The sequence below is a fragment of the Procambarus clarkii genome, chromosome 88, assembly GCF_040958095.1.
Source record: "Procambarus clarkii isolate CNS0578487 chromosome 88, FALCON_Pclarkii_2.0, whole genome shotgun sequence".
Lineage (NCBI taxonomy): Eukaryota > Metazoa > Arthropoda > Malacostraca > Decapoda > Cambaridae > Procambarus > Procambarus clarkii.
In genome coordinates, this window is record NC_091237.1 from 16,213,200 (window position 1) to 16,236,791 (window position 23,592).

Below are 23,592 nucleotides of genomic sequence, written 5' to 3' on the forward strand. Positions count from 1 at the left end.
ACTATTTTTGGGGAACTGACAAAGTAGACAAAGAAGCAGTTGTCAGCAAGCCTAATGGGTTAGACAAGTAAGTTGTTGAAGATATTACATAATTTTAAATGTAAATATGACAAAATATGAGATAGTTGTGTCTGCATCTAGGTGAATAAAGATGGAACCAAGTAATTCTATACTCAAATGAGGCAGACATATAGGTATTACAAGTAATTTTTTCATTATTGTAATTGTGAACAAATGTAATACACAAAGAAGTAAACTGGTGGAGGCAGACTTCATACACAGCTTCAAATGAAGATATCCAAAAGGCTCAGGAACCTGTACACAAGTCGATGGAATGCTAAGGGTAGATCAAGTAACAAAAGCTCAACCCCACCAAACATACTTCAGCGAGTACACAAACACACAGATGAGTGTCTGTGGAAAATGGGTGAATGAGTCATACCAAGTGAGCTGGGAGAGAATGGCGGGCGTTATTGGCTAAATGGTACATAATTTATCTGATGCCATATAAGCAAGGTCTCTAGGGCAACATAAACATAAGTATTTTTCTGACTCTAGGTTAGGTTTACAATTTTTAAGTGGTGGTGCTGAGAAGATATGGTGGAGGAGAATGATAAAGTGGAGTAGGTTGGTGGCTACAGTTGTGGTGTCATGGTTGTATTGATGGTAACTGCAAAATGTGGTGATGGTAACTGCAAAATGTGGTGATGGTAGCAGTTGTGGTGCAGGTTTGGGTAAATTTTCTACCATCATCTATTACATAAGAGGGCATATGCAAATGAGCGAAATTGCACAACTAACTCCTTTACTGCGGATGATGTCTGAAGGAGACCTATTTCGTATCAATTGGAGGCCTTTTTTAATTGTATGGATTTCAAATAAGAGCAGCCATGCAGCTCATCCTCTTGAACGTTCACAACCGTAACCCATAAGGGGCATACCTGGCCGGCCTCTCAGTGTTCAAGAAAGAACTTAATAAACCCATTCAAAGGATACCTGATCAACCAGCCTGTGATTCATACATCAGGCTGCGAGCAGCCGCATCCAACAGCCAGGTTGACCAGACAACCAACCGGGAGGCCGGGTCGGAGGCTGGGTCAGAGGCCGGGCCTCCGGTCGTAGCAGACTGTGTAAGCAACCATATATTGCAACAAAAATCTGTGCATGTACAGATTTTTGTACATCCGTCTCACAAGCCTGCCGTCGAAACCATTTTCCTGCTGCCATCCATGTCCCCTTGTTTGGGCGTAAATCTCGTTCCTCCAGCCCATCCTCGTAAAAAGAAAACACTTACTAGGTACTACTAAGTAACTTAGTAAAAAAGTTACTATTAGTAAAAACTAGTAACTATGTTGTCGAAAGTATACATATGTCGTGACGGACCATCAGAAGATAGACTTTTGTATTACTAAGTTTGGACAAACCAGAAAAGGCTTTATATTTATAAAACTTTATAAACCTAACCATCCTAGGCCTAATACACACTATCCGAGGTCTAATATATTGTACATATATGTGCTATACTTGGACTAGGAATATTTAAGTTTGATTTTAGCTTTATTTTTCCCAGACTATAAAAAATAGTACAAATTTCCTCGAAGCATACATTTAGCTCCCTGTGCCCTACACCAATTCTAGTGGCCATTTATTTGACCATTCCTTCAGTTTGTCAAGGGTTCCTTGTAGCTTCATGCTGTCATCCTGTCTTAATCTTTCTCATCATCATTCTCATCATCAGCAGCAAACATTAAGAGGAATGAGTCTATACCCTCTGGAAGATCATTAACGTATATTAGAAACAGTTCAGGTCAGAGTACAGAATCCTGTGGGATTCCGCTGGTGACATCACGCCATTCTGAGGTCTCATCCGTCATAGTAAGTAAGTAAGTAACTATTTATTTATTTATTTATTTATTTAATTAATTATTTAATTATTTAATTAATTAATTTATTTATTTATTTATATACAAGAAGGTACATTGGGTTTGAGAGAATACATAGCATAGTATTTACAATCTTATAAAGCCACTAGTACGCGCAGCGTTTCGGGCAGGTCCTTAATCTAGCAGATAGTTTAAAGTAGGTAAATTCTAGCAGAATTAATAAAGTGATAATTCTGCTTCCTATTACTTAGGTACTCCCTTATCCACTGGATTACCCTACCAGGTATTCTTTCCCCCAATCGAATTAGCTTCAGCGACTTCTACTTCTAACCAATTCCTCTAACTGACAGCTCTAACACTCACAAGTTCTGTCTGGCGTCTCTGACCCCACCTGCGTCTCCAGTTTCCATCTATGACCCCTCGTATTCCTGTGCGCATGTGCGTGCTACATTAATATAATAATTCATTGTGTTGCGGGGACAGGAAGCCAGAGTGTATTCATACACGTTAGGCTTATATCGAGGCCACACCCCCGTCCCCCAAGGTCGAATTACTGACCCCCCCCCCCCCCAGGATGCAAGCCCATATGCTGACTAACTACTGAGTACCTACTTACTGCTAGGTGAACAGTGCATTAGGTGATAGAAATGCGCCCAACCATTTTTGTCCCACCGGAGATTAGAACCCGGAATTCTGGATTGTGCGTCGAGAACGAACCCGACTGTTCTACCGGGTCCCTAATTAATAATCGTTACCATTAGTACATCCATTAGCACAAATAATTACCACTTTTACCTGATAGAAATTTGCAAATTAAGGGATAACAAGACAAAAGGCATCAGATTAATGGATTATCAAATTGATGTTCTCATTTTAGGCCTGGCAGAGGCGGGAAGTACGGCTGGCAGCGCTGCCGCTACCATGCTCTCCTCCCGTTACCATGGCGACGCTCCTCTCCAATTTACACATGACCATCTTTCACGTAATTTATTCGAGTCTTATATTTGAACCTCAAGCAAACGCCCCTACTGTAAACATTATCCAGAGTTTTACCTTTTAATTTACTTTAAATTTGTTTTAAGTATTAATTAAATCCGTGGATCGTACCCGGATGGGAGTGTGGGAGTTCTACTTCCCAAACCCGACCCGGAGCCAGATTTGACTTGTGAGAGCTTGTCCAGCTGGCTGTTTATGGGAGCGGTCAGCAGGCTCACATATCCACTATAGCCTGGTTGGTCCGACAACACAGAAAACTGTCTCTGATGTTCTTACATTGTTCTCTGTGCCTATGACACCAATATTCTTCAATGGATATATCCTGCCACACCGTTCACTCCACTATGTTGTTATTTTACTGTGGTATTTTGGGATCTGGCCCTCCAGTATTTTCTATGTACCTTTATTTGATTCATCCCTCGTTTCCTTTCCCGACAGTACATGTTGAGAGCTTTGAGACGATCCCAATAGGCGCTTTATCATGTGTCTGCGTGCCATGTTCTCTGTATTCCTTCTATTTCAGCAATCTCTTCCTGCTCTGAAAGTGATAGTGAGTATCGAGCAGTACTCAAGGCTGGAAACCACCTGTAATTTGAATAGTATTAGCATTGTGATGGGATCCCTGGATTTGAAGATTCTCGTAATCAATTCTATCACTTTTCTAGCTGACGCTATATTTGCTTGCTCATGTTCTCTAAAGGTTAGGTCGTGACACCATTGAACAAATCCACCATCTTTTGACCATGTCGTAGCTCAGTCGATTAAGGCAGAGTCTGGGATGCTCCCGGAAGTAGGTTCGAATCCTCGTCACGGCCCTTGTGGATTTGTTCATATGATGCATCACGCTATTGTAATTTCTGTGTGTCAGACACCATTATTCCCAGTATCATTTCCATGTTGCATTCCTTTGTTTGAGGTTTTCATTCTTAACATACCTGGAATTTATCACTGTTAGCCATCATGTCATTTTCTCCTGCACAATCGAAAACTATTCATATCCGCTTGTAGTTTTTCAATGTCTTTTACAAAGTCATTTTCGTGCTGATTTTTGTCATCTTCTAAAAGATGACACGAAATTGTGACTTGTGTTTTTGTTTATATGTGATATGAAAATAAGTTAAAGCAGTGGTGCAAGGGCTTTGCCCTGAGGTGGCTATAACACCTATCTTGTGGTAGTTCCGAGGATCAATCGCCCCGCGGCCCGGTCTCTGACCAGGCCGCGTTAGTCGTGTAGTCAACCAGACTGTTGGACGCGGCTGCTCACATCCTGACGTATGAATCACAGCCTAGGTGATCAGGTACAGAGCTTTTCACTGAGCTTGTACTCTGCTTTATTTGACTGACTTACACTTTGCATTCTGTTTGACAGAAAAATTATTTTAGATGGCTCTACTTTATCTGTTATTTCTATTGAGGTAGAGAATGTTACTAATACAGCAATGTAAGACCAGACAAAACATTTGCCGAAGTAGCTAAAGGATCAGAGGGCAAGCAACAGGAGGCATAGCAGGATGTGCATAATTGCTCCATTGAGAAGCAGGGGTACAATAGGTACGCTGAGAGAGAACGATCAACATCAAGACTTTTCAACACACTCCAACTACACATAAGGGGAATTACTGCCCGACCTCAAGGATTTCAAGAGAAAAATCGATAAACACCTCCAAAGGATACCTGATCATATACTGGATCGCGGGGATCTTGATCCTGGGAACTTCCACAAGGTAGCCACAAGGTAGATAGGTAACAGTAATAAATGCTGCAAAAAAGCCAGCAGGTTGTGAAATGTACAAGGCGGGAGATGGGGAAATTAGCTGTAATCTATAATCTACCAGAGCCAGAGATATATATATTGATAACGAAGAGAGAGGGGGAGGGCCAGAAAGATATTAAAATAATTCTGACCAAAATACAGGCTAATGAGGCAACCGGAAAAATTGAACACAACTCTACGGGCTGGAAACAACCAGAGAAAGTGATTCTTCAGAATATTACTCCGGTGAAATATGTTGACCATACCACACACTAGAAGGTGAAGGGACGACGACGTTTCTGTCCGTCCTGGACCATTTTCAAGTTGATTGTGAAATATATACTGGCTGTAAGGCGGAAATTGAGGGACAGAATTACTTATCATGGGGCATTCATTAGCCGAGACATGTCAAAGGAGGAGAGAGAAAGATGGCAAAGAAAATCAGAGAAGCAAAATGAGTAAGGAGCACAAGGAGAGCAGAAAGCAGTACAAACATTACACAAGAACGGGAAGGTCAGATATCAGAGTTTTAACTTACTTGTTTACACTATGTTGGTTTATGGGATCAACGTCCCTGCAGCCCGTTATCTGGCCACGACTCCTGCATGGTGGTCTCATCAACCACGCTGTTAGACGCACTTGCTAAGGTTGAGCAAGTGCATCTAACATGTGAATCTTGACATGTGAATCAGTCTGGTTGTTCAGGTATCCTTTGGAAGCATTTATCAAGCGCTATCTTGAACACCATACGAGGTCAACTAGTTGTGGCACTATGTTTAGAGTGTGTTGAAAAGTCTTTGGGCCCCTAATGTTAAGAGAGTTCTCTCTACGTATCGATTGCACCTGTTTTTCAACAGGGCTATTTTGTACTGGCTGTCATGCCTCCTAGTCTCAAAATTAGTTATTTCCGAGTGCAAATTTGGAATCAGTCCCCCTAATATTTTCCAAGTGTAAATTATTATGTATCTCTCTCGCCTGCACTCCGAGATAATACAGGCTTAGAAATTTTAGACGTTCCCAATAAAATTGTTGTTTTATTGATTGAATTCAGGGAGTAAATGAAGTGAGCATGTTCTCCAGGTCAGCAACTTCTCAGCTTTGAATGAGGCTGCTATTGAGCAATAATATTCCACCCAAGAAAGCACCAGTATCTTATAAAGTGAAGAAGAATATCAAATGCTTTTTGACAGTCCATGAAAAAACAATTTATCTAGCCTTCTTTTTCTTGTCGTATTGTAATAGCCTTAATATACAACTCCATCAGGGTTCTGACACGACTTTCCCTGTCTAAATCCAAGCTGCTACAGGAACGCTGAGAGAGAACTCTATCAACACCAAAGGCCCAAGACTTTTCAACACTCCCGCTACACATAAGGGTCATAACTGGCCAATCTCTCATGGTGTTCAAGACAGAACTCGATAAACACCTCTAAAGGATCCCTGATCAACCATTCATACGTTAGGTTGCGAGCAGCAGTGTCCAACAGCCTGGTTGACCAGGCAACCAAACAGGAGGACTGGTCAGAGACCGGGCCACGGGGACGTTGATCCCCGGAACCAAACACAGGTAAACAAGTTGTGCGAACTTGTACATGAACTAAGAGACACAAAGGGACTACATACGTGCACCGTTACCATAGTAATAAATCCTGACTTTTCATGTGATTTATTTTATACTTTTTGCCATCACTCTCCATCCAGTATGATGAAATTTGTTATGCCTGTTCTTTCAGTATTTATCGTGTGCATTTTATAACATCTCGTCTCCGCTCCAAGAATTACAGTTGAGGTGTTGTGAGTCGATGCCAGAGGTTTAGGTACTCCGGTGTGTGTCATGTGTTACATTAGTCCTCTATGACACATACTGTGTACAGCGATACAATTACTAACACGCTTCTTCACGCTGACAACTGACGCTTCTGGACATGAAATTAGGTCAGACAAAATGGTGTGCCACATAAACCACAGCAGTTACCTGCAGTGAAGCGAGGCAAGTAGGTCAGACGAGGTGAAGGTGGCCTTCGCTGGGTGTGATGCCATTATAGTATCATCCACCACCACAGATACGTGATTGTACATGACCCAGCGTCTGAGGAACTGACTCACGCTCAACCAATGTGGCGGCCAATGTGGCTCACGCTACCACACACAGTTCAACACCTATGTAAAAGGAATCTGAACGACCAGCAATAAGCTGCAAGTGATATACCCAGACGTGCTTCCTCGTCTGACTTAAGAGATAAAAATAAGAGCCCACACCTGATACTGAACTAGGCATGGTCCCTGCTTGATGGGGTTCTGGGAGTTTTCTACTTCCCAGGTCCGGCCCTAAGCCAGGACCTTGACTTGTGAGTATGGTCCACTAGTCTGTTACTTACAGCGGCCCGCAGGCTCACATATCAACCACAGCCCGGTTGATACGGCACTTCTTGAAGAAAACCATCTAGTTTTCTCTTGGAAGATGTCCACGGTTGTTCCGGCAATATTTCTTATAGTCGCTGGGAGGATGTTGAACAACCGCGGACCTCTGATGTTTATTCAGTGTTCTCTGTGCTTATGGCACCCCTGCTCCCTGCTCATGTCATATAGATACACATACAGGTAAGACAACAGAGGTAAGCGTAAGAGCACACACCTGACGCTGGTCTAGACTCTCCCTGGTCAGACTTAAACTCTGATCAGGAGGCATGTAAGATCAGATTTACAGTCTGAGGATGATAAGAAGTACAAGCTGTTTGTGTCCAACAATATTCTAACCTAGAGAGCACTAGTGTCTTTAAGAGTATCATCATTGGTATGCATTGGTATGGCATCTCCTTGTTTGGAAAGGTCTTGTTATCCAACCTGTCATTTTTTTTTTTTTTTTGCAATCGTGACAGCTACTTTAAGGTGTTCTTTAAACTTAAGGTCTTCCGACATGAATACTCTTAGATCCTTTACATTGTGTTTTCGTTCTACAGTTTGATTTAACTGCGTTTTATATATTGTTTCCGTTTTTATATTTTCGTATTTCCATAAAGCTGGAACTTATCTTCATTAATCATATAATTATCTGACCCATTGAAAGACTCGGTTAACATCAGATTTGCGGTGTCGTAGGTCCTCTATATTGTCTACTCTCATGAAAATCCTAATTTTAGCGGCAAATGATGATACAGTATTATAGTTTATATCCTTGACAATGTCTGAAATGAGGATGAGAAATGCAAGGTACCGTGCTTGCTCCGGTACCTTGGAGGACTGAGCTTTTCACGACGGAGGCTCAGGATGTTACTGTGTTAACTATTACACTCGAGGGCGACCTGACACGTGGGTGTGCTTTTCACATTGGATCAGAAAAGAACACTCATCTCGTGGGTCTGTAGATGGGCATCTAACACTTTAATCGCAAACTTGGCAAACGTCCAAAAGTCAGATTAATACAAACAAATTAGACCAAGAGGTATGCTAGATTTTCACAAAGAGAATAACGAGCCTTGTAATAATTCATGTAAGAGGCAATGTGTGATCAATGTGAGATAACATGAACCTATAGCAGTGGTGGGTGGTGGTAGGGCCAGGTGGGTGGTAGGGCCAGGTGGGTGGTAGGACAGGTGGGTGGTAGTAGGGCAGGTGGGTCAAGAGTTTCACACATGCCAGTGACCACCGTTCACACCCTCCCTTACTCTTGTCACTGACACCAGTACTTACCTTGACATTCCTCCACCACCTCCCTACTCTTTCACTCCTACTACCCAACCCCAACACTCACTCACTCCATACACAACCCCCCCCCCACACACTCACTCACTCCATACACAACCCAACCCACACACACACAATACAAATGTTGATACTAACCTGAAACTAGAGATCCGTACCAAAAGGAAGAAGCAGAAAGGGAAAACAGACAAGGTGAGAATAAAGCTAACATGAACAAATTACACTAATAAAATAATATAAATGTCAATTAATGACGAGCCGTCACACTCAAATCAAAGCGTCATCATATTAATATTACACTAATATTATCAAGATAATTTGACCTCAGCCAGCAACACCTTAGTGTTGCTGGCTGATAGGTATTGTTGTGAGCTGGAGGCAACACTGGGTGTGGATGGGTGTAGGTGTTGTGTTCAGTGGGGTGTATACGTGATGTGGCGAGTTCTTGTACTCTCCAAGCTCGGCCTAGGGCCAGGCTCGACTTTTGATAACTTGGTTTAACAGGCTGTTGCTTGTAGCGGCCCGCAGGCCCACGTATCCACTACAACCTGGTTGCTCCGGCACGTCTTGCAGGGCGTGTCTCTATGCTTCTTGAAGATTTCCACCTCTGTTCCGGCAATATTTCTAACAGAGGTAACAGTGGGAGTGTACATGTTGTGGTGAGGCAACTGTTGGTGTGGTGGTAACTGTGTGTGGTGGTAACTGTGTGTGGTGGTTATCTTCAGATAATTTTCTATTTTTTTTTTTGAATGGGTGTATTCACCTATTTGTGCTTGCGGAGGTTGAGCTCTGCTTTTTCGGCCCGCCTCTCAACTGTCAATCAACTGTTACTAACTGCTTACGGAACTTCTCTTAGAAAACAGAAGTAACTACTGACTATTTTTTTCCTCCACACACACACACACGAAGCAGCCCGTAGCAGCTGTCTAACTCCCAGGTACCTATTTACTGCTAGGTAACAGGCACATCAGGGTTAAGGAAAATCTGCCCATCTGTCTCCGCCGGGTGCGGGGATCGAACCCCGGTCCCTAGGTCCACGAGCCTAGAGCGCTGTCTATTCGGCCACCCAGCCCCCAGGTGTCACTACCACACCCACACCCGGTGTGATGGTGTGTGGGTGTGGTGTGTGGGTGTGGTGTGTGGGTGTGGTGTGTGGGTGTGGTGTGTGGGTGTGGTGTGTGGGTGTGGTGTGTGGGTGTGGGGTTGAGTCGGTGTGGTGTAGTAGTAAACAAAACACACAGATGACCGACATGTAACAGCAATTTCAGGCGACGAAATAGCAGCAGCAGCAGCATTTATTTAAATATAACTTATAAAATCTATTTTAGAGGCAAAAAGAGCAGGCGGGAGATACATAATAATTTACACGTGGAAAATAGTAGAGGGACTGGTCCCAAACCTGCACACAGAAATAACATCACATGAGACCAGAAGGCATGGCAGGATGTGCAGAATACCCCCCTTGAAGAGCAAAGGTGTAACAGGCACTCAGAGAACTCTATCAACATGAGGCCCGAGACTGTTCAACACGCTTCCATCAAGTTCTCTCTTGAACACCATGAGGTGTTGGCCAGTCATGTCCCCTTATGTGTAGAGGGAGAGTGTTGATAAGTCTTGGATCCTTCACGTGGCTAGAATTGCCTCTTAGTGTACCTAGCACGTCTCTGCTTTTAACAGGAGGCATTGCACTTGCTGCCATGCCTCTTGAGCTCGTAGGGAGTTATTTCCCTATGCACATTTGAAACCAGTCCCTCTAATTTTCCAAGTGTAAATTTATTTTGTATTTCTGTGGAGCATACCTGGAGAGGGCTTGGGAGTCCTTCTGTTTACCAAGCCCGCCCCTCGACTTGTGATAACTTGGTTATCAAGTCTCATAAAAATCCTAGTGTCATCTACAAAGGATGATACAGTACTATAGGTGTATCCTCGCGTATGTCTTGATATGTGGATGATAAAAGTTACCAGAATAAGCACAGTTCTCTGGGGAACTGACCTTTTCACGGTGGATGATCCGGATTTTACTTTGTTGACTATTAATCTCTGGGTTCTGTGAGTTAGGAAGTTCTATTTTCCTAATAAATCCTTTTGAACGCATTTTGTACGCAATAATTCCATTGTCACATTTGTCGACGGCTTTTGCGAAATCTGTGTATATTACACCAGCGTTTTGCTCATCTTCCACAGCATCTGTCACAGTGGTCCAGCAGCTGTGCCTGGTCTCTCCAAGTATTGACTTACATTGTCTAGCTGTTCTTCCCAGCTTATATCTGTCAGGTCGTGGGTTATTTCTTCCCAAAATTACATAATATATATATATATATATATATATATATATATATATATATATATATATATATATATATATATATATATATATGTATATATATATACATACCCCATTTTTAAATATCAACAGATAATGAATTTTTGTTTTTCTTTCTCAAGTTTAATCTAACAATGGGCGTGTCTGTGCCAAACCCGTGTATGATGTGCTATGAAAATTTCATGGTACATAGTATGGTACAGAAACATATAAATTCCAAACTTTACACGCCATTTGGCCAGATTGTGAAGCAGGCGGCCTGTCCAGAGGCCGAGCCGCAGTCAGGCGCTGATCTTGGGAACCACCTCAAGGTAACCTTAGGATGGGTAAGGTTGGCCACTTCCAAACTTGTTATGGAGGCTACTGAGAGCTTCTCCTGGTATCAAGGCACGCCTGAGAAAGTTTGCAGCAAATTGGCTATGTTCGCGTGTTTTCATGATACCGCTCAGGGTTTCCCACCACATTCCTGGCCATGTGTCAAAATGCTTCTATAATCTGCCAGCCTGGGGTAGGGTGGGGTGGGGCTACATGGTCCAATAACAATGAGCACCTTCCCTGCACCACAATACACAAATAAAGGCATCCTCTTCATATCTCACGGGCTTCTCAAATTATGGGAAACACAGGATATTATCTTTTGAACACCGTAATGTGTTCAGGGATACCCAACAAGAAAGCCTTTACTTTTTCGAACACTCCCGGCACAGCTGACCTTTCCATAACCGTCTTCATAAAGGAACCTGACACGTAAAGCAGAGTGCCACCTACAAGGCACTAACAGGATGAGTGGCTAAAGGGCTTGTAGAGGCTAACGCCATTCATAACTTTAACAACTGATATGACAGGAAAAATAGGTCAGGAGTCATTACATTAACCAACCGGTAGCTACAAAAGCAAAGTCCAAGAGCTAGAACTAGATTCTTAAGGGATAAATAGACGAGTATATACATAGGTGATCTCACACACACACACACACACACACACACACACACACACACACACACACACACACACACACACACACACACACAGAATGGGCAGTTTCTTTCAACCTGATGAACCTGCTACCTAGCAGTAAATAGATATGTGGGCCAGCTGTTAGGGGAATACGGGCTGCTCCCGGGGGGAAGGGGGTGTAAGAGAGAGAAAAAATCCATTGATTGATTCACCGTTGAGAGGTGGGGCGAAAGAGCCAACGCTCAACCCCCGCAAGCACAACTAGGCGAATACATAAAATTCGAAGGCCTAAGAAGCGCCAGTGGACCTTGAAAAGTGCGGCAGCACAGCACCGCTCCTGTGCCAGGTAAGTCCACTACGGGCTACTCTACGGGCTCACCATAGCCCGTGCTACTTGGAACTTTGTTCCAGGTAGCGAATCTTTAGCATCACCACCATAGCCCGTGCTACTTACCTGGCACAGGAGCGGGGCAAGTTACGGGCTCACCACAGCCCGTGCTACTTGGAACTGGTTCCGAGTAGCTTAATCTATAACAACAACAACAGTGTGGCAGATATATTCACAAGAGACAACTGAGGATAGTGGCGATGGCCCTTGCTACGTCGGCCTCATTAACACGTTCGTCAACACCTTCCCTAGTTACCATGCTGCGGCTGCTGCTGTTATATGCTTCGTAAACTTTCATGGGACTTACCTTGTACAAAATATAAAAAAGGTCTGCACTAAGTAATAACGTGACCTTAAAAGTATGCAATACAAAACACATCATTACCGGTCTAATTTCTAACATCAACACATCTTTGGGGGTGTAAACACACCCTGGGGGGGGGGTGGAAACTGTAATTCTAAATTGTGTACATAGGCCTATGCTTCTGTCGCTCTATGTTCGTTATTTATGATGGATAAGAATATGACCAGAGGAACAGTTGAGCATCTGAGGGACATATCTGAGGCACTATAGTCAGAGGTGAGGAACTAAAGGGTCACAGGTGAGGAACTAAAGGGTCAGAGGTGAGGAACTGAAGAGTCACAGGTGAGGAACTATAGAGTCACAGGTGAGGAACTGAAGAGTCACAGGTGAGGAACTGAAGAGTCACAGGTGAGGAACTATAGAGTCACAGGTGAGGAACTGAAGAGTCACAGGTGAGGAACTATAGAGTCACAGGTGAGGAACTATAGTCACAGGTGAGGAACTATAGTCACAGGTGAGTAACTGAAGAGTCACAGGTGAGGAACTATAGTCACAGGTGAGGAACTATAGAGTCACAGGTGAGGAACTATAGTCACAGGTGAGGAACTATAGAGTCATAGGTGAAGAACTAGAGAGTGACAGGTGAGGAACTACAGAGCCACAGGTGAAGGATTAAGAGCCATAGATGAGGAATATCACGTAAGGTGACGAAGGGAAACATGCAGACGAGGAGTTAGAGGGACAGACTAGTGAGGGGTCAGCTACAGGGAAGAGATCAGGAGGACACACACACATAAGGGTCAGAGGCAAACGTAAGGTGTAAAGATGATGGGAAGGACCTAAGACGCACACTGCTGATTAATCAAATACACGTGGGAGGGATGCTGGATACTGATGAGTCGGGGAAGCAGGTGGGAGGGGTAAGGACACGTAGAAGGGGAGTACCGCACCTCATTCCAGACCACCTCCATGCCTTCGTCAGTGTCCATGGCGAGGTAAGCTGCGTCGATGCCCGGCACATCTCGCTGCTGTACCTGCAACACAACACAACACATCTTAGTAACCACTTTTATGATGATCAACATACAAGGCTTACAATAAACAACGAGCAACAACAATGCCTCATGGTTGGTGGTACCTGGTTTAGGGACTCCTCAAGCCCGGCCTGGGGCTGAGCTGGACTTGTGAGAGCTTGGTCAAACAGGCTGTTGCTACGAGCGGCCCGCAGGCCCACATATCCACTATAGCCCGGTTGGTCCGACCCTTCTTGCAGAAAACTCTCAAGGTTTTCCTTGAAGATTTTTACTTTTATTCCGGCAACATTTTTTATACTTGCTGGGAGGAGATTGAACAACCGTGGACCTCTGATGTTCATACAGTGTTCTCTGTGCTTATGGCACCACTACTCTTAACCTCTGTGATGTGGTTGACCAGACCTCTGGACTGGTCAACCACACTGTTGGATGTGGATGGTCATAAGCACCTTTGGAGGTGCTTATCGAGTTCTCTCTTGAACACAGAGGGGGTCGGCCAGTAATGCCCCTTATGTGTAGCTGGAGTGTTGAAAAGTCTCGGGCCCTTGATGTTGACAGTTCTCTCTCAGCGTACCTAATGCACCTCTGCTTTTCAACTAGACTAATTTGCACGTCCTGCCATGCCTCTTGGAGTCAGATTCACGAAGTAGTTACGCAAGCACTCACGAACCTGAACATCTTTTCTTAATCTTTTGCCGCTTTGTTTACAATTATTAAACAGTTAATGAGCTCCGAAGCACCAGGAGGCTGTTTATAACAATAACAACAGTTGACTGGGAAGTTTTCATGCTTGTAAACTGTTTAAAAAATGTAACCAAAGCCGTCAAAGATTGAGGAAAGATGTACACGTTCGTAAGTACTTGCGTAACTGCTTCGTGAATCTGGCCCCATGGTCTCATGTGGAGACCAGGAGGCATTGCAGGATACACTATACTATCACTGGGTATAGTGATAATACATACCCTATGTATACAGTGATATATTCCATATAGTGATGTTACATAACCTCTGTATACAGTTATCCCTTCCCTACAGTGATAATATATATACACTGTATACTGATGATACATAACATTTACATAGTGATGATACATACCATCTGTATAGTGATGATACATACCCTCTATATACAGTTAACCCTTCCGTATAGTGATAATATATACCCTCTCTATAATGATGATACATACAATTTGGAGTGATAATACATACCATTTGCATGCAGACGATACATACCATTTGCATGCAGACGATACATACCACCTGTATAGTGATGATACACACCCTCTGTACACAGTTATACCTTGTGAACAGTGATTATATATACCCCCTGTATGCAGTGATACCGTCCGTATACAGCAATAATACACACCCTTCTGATAACAGTGATACACACACTGTGCATGCAATGGTGATACTCTTGTATAAAGTGGGATTATACAAGTGTTGAGACTATTGGGGGTATTTACCATGTTTTTTTGGCGGGAAGAGCTTTGGCGCCAAATAAGAGGCGGAGGCGGTGACGCCAGCCCGCCATTGTGTACAAATGCTCTTGAGTGTGCACGCGCGCGCTAGTGGGCGCCTGTGTTCTTATCAGTGTACTTGTAGGTAGAGAGCAATATCTCTTGGGTCCACGTCTTTACCATATCAGGCTGTGAAGTTGTAATGTTTATGCTTTAACTAACTCTACTTCTATTACACACGAGGATACTAACCGGATCTGATGTTATATCTTAGCGGTCTTTCTGCTTTACCATTTCCACGTGTCGCGTCTCGTTCTTGTCCACCTTCTCTATACTCCCGAGTATCTTACACGACTGACTCATGTTTCCTCTGGGTCTTCTCTCCGACAGGGCTTCAAGATTTAATTCTTTAGCCTATTTTTGAAGCTCTAACTTCTTATTTCCCGTACTAGTCTTGTGACACATCTTTGGACCTTCAGTATTCTGACAGATTCCAGTACTCTGACACTCACAGGTAATCTGACATCCTACAAGGAGTGTCTTCTGTACTTCTTATGTTCACAGAATTTTCTCTTAATGAGTACATATTGCACCTATACTTTTTCAACGAGGCAATGTTGCACATTCTGCCATGACTCCTGGACTCAAAGGAATTTGTTCACTGTGGAGAGTTTGAACCATTCCCTCTAATATTTACTAAATGTAAATTATGATACATCTTTCTCGCCTGCATTTGAAGTACACTTTGAGGGACTTCAAGAGGTCGCAATAAATAAAAATGTTGGACTGGGTGGCTTTGGGCAGTAAAAATTCTCTGCACGTTGAGCAGTGGAGCCAGTCCTCCAGCAATGAATAGGATTGTCTGTGTAAACAACATCCCACACTAGATAGCACTAGTGTTTTAATGAATACCATCGTTGGTTATGATGGTATTTAGAGGTTATAATTATCATTTTAGTGTGACTACCTATCTATCTTGGAATGATTTTACTGTGGTGAAGATTTTAGTGTAATTATTTTTTACTGATTTCCACACTTGTAATAAAAGTCTAAGGACTCGTCCGGTGTGTTTCAAATTTCCTCTCTCAAGACAAAATAAACATTTTTGAAAGTTAGCTGCCACGGGGGTACCTTTTGGTTACGTGTTGTTGGTTCAGAGAATCAATGTCCTTGCGACCTCTATACCCCAGGACACAGTCCTGGGGTATAGAGCTTTACACTGCACATGGACTTGATTTGACTGGCTGTTACTCTTTGCATTGTGTTTGACAGATAATGTAAAATGCAACGCCCTGCTTTAACAGTTATTCCTACTGATCTCATCTTATGGCCCATCACTCCATTCCCACACTTATCAATAACATCAGTTATAGTGTCTGGGGTTTGGATAACATTCATAACAAAACTGCCCGGATCTTTAACTTTCAAGTTGTTTATTGGGATGCTAAACATAACTTTATATTGCCATTTACCAAGGAATATAAAGAATATGAACAATACCTTCCTATTGTTCTTTAAAGATTTCACTAGTTTCTTTGTCATTATCTGAGTATGACCCTTCCCTTCTAAGTATAGATCCAATACTGGTGGAGCTTTTTTATTTGTATTTCGCATATGTGAACAAATATTGTTCAATTCTTCTCCTCTTGTATAGCTTTTTGTTTCAATTTAATTTCCTCATGCTAGTAAGAGCGCTTTAGCGTCTGCTCTATTTTCTCGGTCTCCATGTTTACATTTATTTCCCTTTGTTGTGATAATCGTGTCTACGCATTTCAGTGATTTGTTCCCTTCTATTGTAGCGCCGCCCGCGCTCTCTTTGTTTTTCTACACCCGTGGGTACACAAGCAGACGACTGCTGACTGACTGGCTGACGGACTCAATCTCTCTCTCTCTCAATCTCTCAATATCTTTCAATATCTTTCAATATCTTTCAATATCTTTCAATATCTTTCAATATCTCTCAATATCTCTCAATATCTCTCACACTCTCTCAATATCTCTCTCTCTCTCAATATCTATCTATCTCTTTCAATATCTATCTCTCTCTTTCAATATCTATCTATCTCTCTCAATATCTATCTCTCTCTCTCAATATCTATCTCTCTCTCTCAATATCTATCTCTCTCTCTCAATATCTATCTCTCTCTCTCAATATCTATATCTCTCTCTCAATATCTATCTCTCTCTCTCAATATCTATCTCTCTCTCTCAATATCTATCTCTCTCTCTCAATATCTATCTACCTCTCTCAATATCTCTCTCTCTCTCTCTCTCTCTCTCTCTCTCTCTCTCTCTCTGAGAGAGAGAGAGAGGAGGGAGAGGAGAGAAGAGAGAAAGAAGAGAGAGAGAAGAGAGAGAGAGAGGGGGAGGGAGGGGGAAGAGATCCCATCAACACGCAACACTAGCCAAAGACGCCATTCAAGATAAACGTTTAGCGCACATTGCCAAAGCCAGATTCTTGAAAATGTTGGCATGCTCCCTGATACTGGTGTGGCGTTGTGTTGACAAGAGGCTCCCGGGGGGGGGGGGCAAGAGCTCAGGTGGAGTAGAAGGGTGGAGTTGGGGAGCTCAGGTGGAGTAGAAGGGGGGAGTTGGGGAGCTCAGGTGGAGTAGAAGGGGGGAGTTGGGAGAGGTAAAGGGTAGAAAGGACGGAGAGATGAGGAGGAAGAATAGCAGGGAGAGCTGAGGGATGGAGACAGCAGGAAGACTGAGTGACAAGAGATGTGAAAGGAGGGGAAAGAGGGATGAAGGAGAGAAAAATATGGTAAAAAGCAGCCAAAGGGAAAATGATGGTAAAGAGAACAACGTAGAAAGGAAGACAATAGGGAGTAAGGCAGGAGACAAAAGAACTGAGGAGAGCGAAAAAGAGAAGAGGGAAAATGGAAAGTGAGTGAAAAAGAGTGTGAACGGAGTTCCTTCAATCCCTTCAGAGCAGGAGAGATTGTTGAAATAGAGGCAATACAGAGACCATATACGGCATACATAGACGCGATAAAGCACCTAAATTATTGGGATCGTCTCAAAGCTCTCAAAATGTACTCACTAGAAAGAAGACGAGAGAGAGATCAAATAATATACACGTGGAAAATACTGGAGGGCCTGGACCCTAATCTACACAGTAAAATAACAACTTACTGGAGAGAACAATATGGAAGAAAATGCAGAATAGAACCGGTGAAGAGCAGGGGTGCCATAGGCACAATCAGAGAACACTGTATAAGCATCAGAGGTCCGCGGTTGTTCAACGTCCTCCCAGCGAGTATAAGAAATATTGCCGGAACAATCGTGGCCATCTTCAAGAGAAAACTAGATGGTTTTCTTCAAGGAGTGCCGGACCAACCGGGCTGTGGTGGGTAAGTGGGCCTGCGGGCCGCTGCAAATAACAGCCTGTTGGACCAAGCTCTCACAAGATTGGGGGAGTAGAACAACTCCCAGAACCCCATCAAGCAGGTATCAAGCAGGAGAGAAAATGTGAGTGGGAAGTGAGAAGGTCGACACAGGGATGGGAAGCTTGTGTTGGGGGGGGGGGGAGCAGGGAAAGGGCAGACAGTGCTAAGGAAGGAAGACGGGGAGTACAATGAGTGTGTGAGGATTATGGGGGGGGGGCGGGGGCAGCGGTGTGAGAGGCGCCCACAAGTCGTCAATGAATATAAATAGTGTTGTGTGTAGTACGGCGGCTGGAGGTACGAGTGCCAGAGGGGCCACGACCTGCCGCCCACGCACTCTCTGGCCCCCATGCACCTCTACAACAATGGTCTTACTTCTAGCTGACACACACATTACTGTGGAATATCAGCCTTCCTACACCACACTAGAATATTTAAGAGCACTACCCGCTTGAGGACAAAGTAAACCATGGAACCAATGTACCTGGAAAGGGTTCTGGAAGTTCTACTCCAAAAGAAAATAATAATAATAAAAAGTTCTACTCCCCGAGCCCGGCCCGAGGCCAGGCTCGACTTATGACAACTTAGTCCAACAGGCTGTTGCTTGGAGCGGCCCGCAGGCCCACATATCCACTACAGCCCAGTTGGTCCGGCACCTCTTGCAAGAACTTATCTAAGTGCCTTTTGAATACATCCACCTTTGTTCCGGCAATATTTCTAATGCTTGCTAGGAGGATGTTGTACAGCTGTGGACCTCTGATGTTAAGGCAGTATTCTATGATTGTGTCTATGGCACCTCTACTCCTCACTGGTTCTATTCTGCATTTCCTTCAGTATGTTTCGTCCTAGTATGTTTGACCTGGCCTTCAATTATTTTCCATGCATATATTATTGGATACCTTTCTCACCTCCTTTCCAAAGAGTGGATTTTGAGAGCTCTGAGACGGTCTCAATAATTAAGATGTTTTATCGTGTCTATGCGTGCCGTATATGTTCTCTGTATTCCCTCTAATTCAGAGATCTCTCCAGCTCTCAAGAGGGAAGCGAGTACCGAGCAATACTCGGGACGGGACAGCACCAGTGATTTAAATAGTATTAAATAGTTTATTTAATTTAATATTTCCTTCTTTCTATACCACCACTAATTTCGTCCACAGTCACCTTTTGCAGTCACCTCTCACACCAATAAAACTTTCCATTATGGTTTCACACTGGAGAAAATCACCAACAAAAATGTCTGTTAAGGGTATACTCTGACTACTAGCCCCAAATGCTTGGGATTTTCCATTAGCTATCTCTAGTACCCCCCCCCCCCCCTCTCCCTCCGTCCCGGGTAATTGTCTGAACACATGCTTACCTAAGACAATGCCACAGGAGACCAATATGGCCACCAAGGCCTCATCTCTCATAGATTGGAGGGGAAGAATGCCAGACGAAGTCAACTATCATCAAGACAACTTTCACTACAGCTAGGAAATGTATATGTTTATCTCTCAGAATGTTTGGTAATACGTTTATTGTTTGTGATGTGTGTCTATGTATGTATTAACACGATGTACTGAACGGGGTGAGAATAGCTTGAGCTACCTCATCCCTTTGTGTGTATTTTACCTCAATAAACTTATTTCAATTTCACTACAGCTCGCCGCCCACCATAAAGGGAACAATATACTGATCTGGACAGTACAAGTGCCATAAAGGCCACCATTGACATGACATTCTTTTATTAACGTTTTTTTTATGTTATGAGGACAATTTTCCTATAATTATGACAGTTAATGTATTATGTTATTTGGTGTTTTCCATTCGATTCCAATTTCTGGGATATTTCGACATGAGATTTCTGGCAGACACTGATATATGTACCACGAAGCTGACAAAAGTACAGAAATAACTATTAGAGAGCACTTTACACTGCCTGTAAACGATCACTATTAAAATCCCAATGAGTAGTAACCTGTTTGTGTTTATAGCCAGGCTAGTTGTAGTGATGTATCAGGTGGGGTGTTATCTCAAGGTCACCAGTATAAGGTCCAGCCCCTCCCACCCCCCTTACACACAGGTTCAAGTGGCTCCACTCTCACACACACACACAGCCACCCTCCCTCACAGACAGATTCAAGTGCCCCCACTCTCACACACAGCCCCCCCCCACCTCACAGACAGGTTCAAGTGGCCCCCCACTCTCACACACAGCCCCCCCCCACCTCACAGACAGGTTCAAGTGGCCCCCACTCTCACACACAGCCCCCCCCCCCACCTCACAGACAGGTTCAAGTGGCCCCCACTCTCACACACAGCCCCCCCCCCACCTCACAGACAGGTTCAAGTGGCCCCCACTCTCACACACAGCCCCCCCCCCCACTTCACAGACAGGTTCAAGTGGCCCCCACTCTCACACACAGCCCCCCCCCACCTCACAGACAGGTTCAAGTGGCCCCCACTCTCACACACAGCCCCCCCCCCACCTCACAGACAGGTTAAGGCCCCCACTCTCACACAGCCCCCCCACCCTCCCTCACAGACAGGTTCAGGCCCCCACTCTCTCACAGACTATCAGCGACGCCAGAAACTTAACCAGCGTGAGCTCACAACCGGTCCTCATGCATAATGGATCACGTCTATACGTAAAGAATACAAATGAACACATGAAATGCTTTGAAATTAAAAAGAAGAAAATAAATTCATTGAGCAATGCACACCGTAGGTTTTCGCACGTTATCATTAAAAATGCACGTTATTAGACCATTCAGACCCGTTGGCATGAGGTACCTGGAGCTTTGCAATTACTTTATTCACTCTCGTGCTCTTGAAGATATCCTCATATTGCACCCAAAATTTGCCAGTGCAGGCTACTGAACATATGGCCCTGTATGACTAACCATCCTGCGAGATGGGGACTTCTAGTATCACTGCTGCCTTATTCACTCTTGTGTTGATATCTTCATAATGCACCCAGAGTCTGCCAGTGCAGACTACTGATCACATGCCTCTGTATGACTAACCATCCTGTGTGATGGAGATTTTTTGGCATCACATATTTTTGACACACTGTACTCCCCTTCATATAGTCTAGTGTAGCTGCACAAATGCAGATGTAACTAATGCATTAATAAAAAAAATGCACGTTGTACCGGTAAAGGTACACATGTTGTATGCTTTTTACATGGAGCGTGTGTGGCCAGCGCAGACATGTGCCCCACTTCCAAGGTAAACGCTTAACCACAAAACTGTAGCCACACGAACACCGTATATGCCTTATGGAGGAACCTGTCAACATCATCCACTATAACCTCCTCTAATGTATTAAACACCCGAGCTCTTTGCAATCGGAGATGCCTCCACGATACATTTCCCACGCCATATGGGCTAATTTCACTTAGCAAAATTTCCTTTTCAACCTAGAATATAATAAACTACCAAATGAACATGTCTGCAAACAAAAAATTAACCACATCCCTTTCAAAGTTGGAGAAATTGCTGACCTGGAGAGCGTGCAGAGAACCTTTACTGCTAGAATCCACTCAGTAAAACATCTAAACTATTGGGACCGACTAAAGAGCCTAAATCTGTATTCCCTTGAGCGCAGGCGGGAGAAATACATAATAATTTACATGTGGAAAATAATAGAAGGGGGCTGGTCCCAAACCTACACACAGAAATAACATCACATGAGACCAGGAGGCATGGCAGGATGTGCAGAATACCCCCGTTGAAGAGCAGAGGTGCAACAACACCTCTGTTGTTGCAACACCTCACCAACAACAAAAAATAAAAAGTTGCAACAAAAATGACAAAAATTGACGAGTCTGGCTTAACCTTGGCGGAAATCTCCACTTTTGACAAGAACACATTATTTTACTGTGAATTAAAATATTGAATAATAAGTTTTATAAGTATTGAATAATTAATAAGTTTTATAAGTTTGGGTTGTTGCTTAAAAATAAGCAACAACCCAAACAACCACATCGACACAAACATATCCACATCAACACATTTAAAAACATTAGATTAAGATACAAAACCCAAGAGAGAGAAAGAAAAAGAGATTAACATACAACCAGATTAACACAATTACATTAACAAACAATAATTAACTTAAATAATAAATAACTTAAGTAATCCAAAAAGACTTCCACGAGGAAGCCAAGTCTCGAGGTTAATATCTGACAAGTTTGGAAAAAATGTGACTTATCATTTTTATAATATCTTGTCATCCGGGATTTTTTGGGGTCTTGCCTTTTATAAAGCTGCTTATTAAACAAATTATTTTATATTTAAATTTCCTTCAATGTATTCAGTATTAAATTGATAAAACAGTGTACAGTATATTGAAAATGGTGTTAGGAAAATGTATTTGTGAAAGCAGGAAGTTAAAATTAGTGGTGGTGTAAAATGCCAGCAAAGCCACAAGTATGTAGGTCTTACGGTGCCAGAGTCTGGCGCGCGCGCGCCTCCGCCCGCACCTCCACATGTCTCCGCCAAATTCAACTAAGCCAGTTCATTGAAACTTTAAAAATTGGCCCAGACACTAGAAGTGAACACCTGCAAAAATACAGGTATATGGCGGTATCTACCTGGTGTAGCTTCCGGGGATCAACAGTCCTGCGGCCCGGTTGGTGGTCTGGTCAACCAGGCTGGTGGACACATCTGCTCGCAGCCTGATGTATGAATCACAGCCTGGTTAATCAGGTATTATTTGGATGTGTTTGTCGAGAACACGATAACGAAAACCCGGCGAGGATAACTTAGTCATGACTCCCCCTTCACTACTCCCATGTGGTGCCATTAATAGCTTCTACATCAACCGTGAGTCAACCTTAATGACATACAAGTGAAATAAAAGAAATGTAACTACAGTTAGGATGCTGCATGAGGCCCGCAGGGTGGGGAGAGAGGGGAGGGGTGGGGAGAGGGGGGAGAGGGGGGAGGGGTGGGGAGAGGGGGGAGAGGGAAGGGGAGAAAGGTCGGGGGAGATAATTAGCGAGGGTTACTGACATGACTCACCATCGGCACAATGTGACCCCCCCCCCCCACCTTACCAGAAGTTAACAGCCCCCTTACACCATCCCCCCCCCTCCCTCCACCCCCTCATTCCCCCTCTACATTCACCATCGACTAACTAGCGGTAACTCGTGGTCACGTGACTCACCGCACGCCACATAACTCGTTTTAATCCAATTTTCTATTACAATTCAAAACAGATAAGATTTATAAATACATATTGTGAACACATCGCGGAATGTACTCGCGGGGGACTACTGTTCACAGATTGTCACCTTGAGGTGTGTCGGCGCGGGGTTGTCACCTTGAGGTGTGTCGGCGCAGGGTTGTCACCTTGAGGTGTGTCGGCGCGGGGTTGTCACCTTGAGGTGTGTCGGCGCAGGGTTGTCACCTTGAGGTGTG

At 43.7% G+C, this 23,592-nt stretch overlaps 1 protein-coding gene across 1 annotated transcript in view; it reads right to left on the reverse strand.

Annotated features, from left to right (window-relative positions):
* LOC138359014 (nuclear receptor-binding protein homolog) overlaps positions 1-23,592 on the reverse strand; it is a 122,681-nt gene that overhangs the window by 52,714 nt on the left and 46,375 nt on the right. Inside the window, 1 exon segment of the mRNA XM_069317571.1 lies at positions 13,257-13,340. Within this exon segment, the coding sequence (XP_069173672.1) occupies positions 13,257-13,340 (84 nt within the window).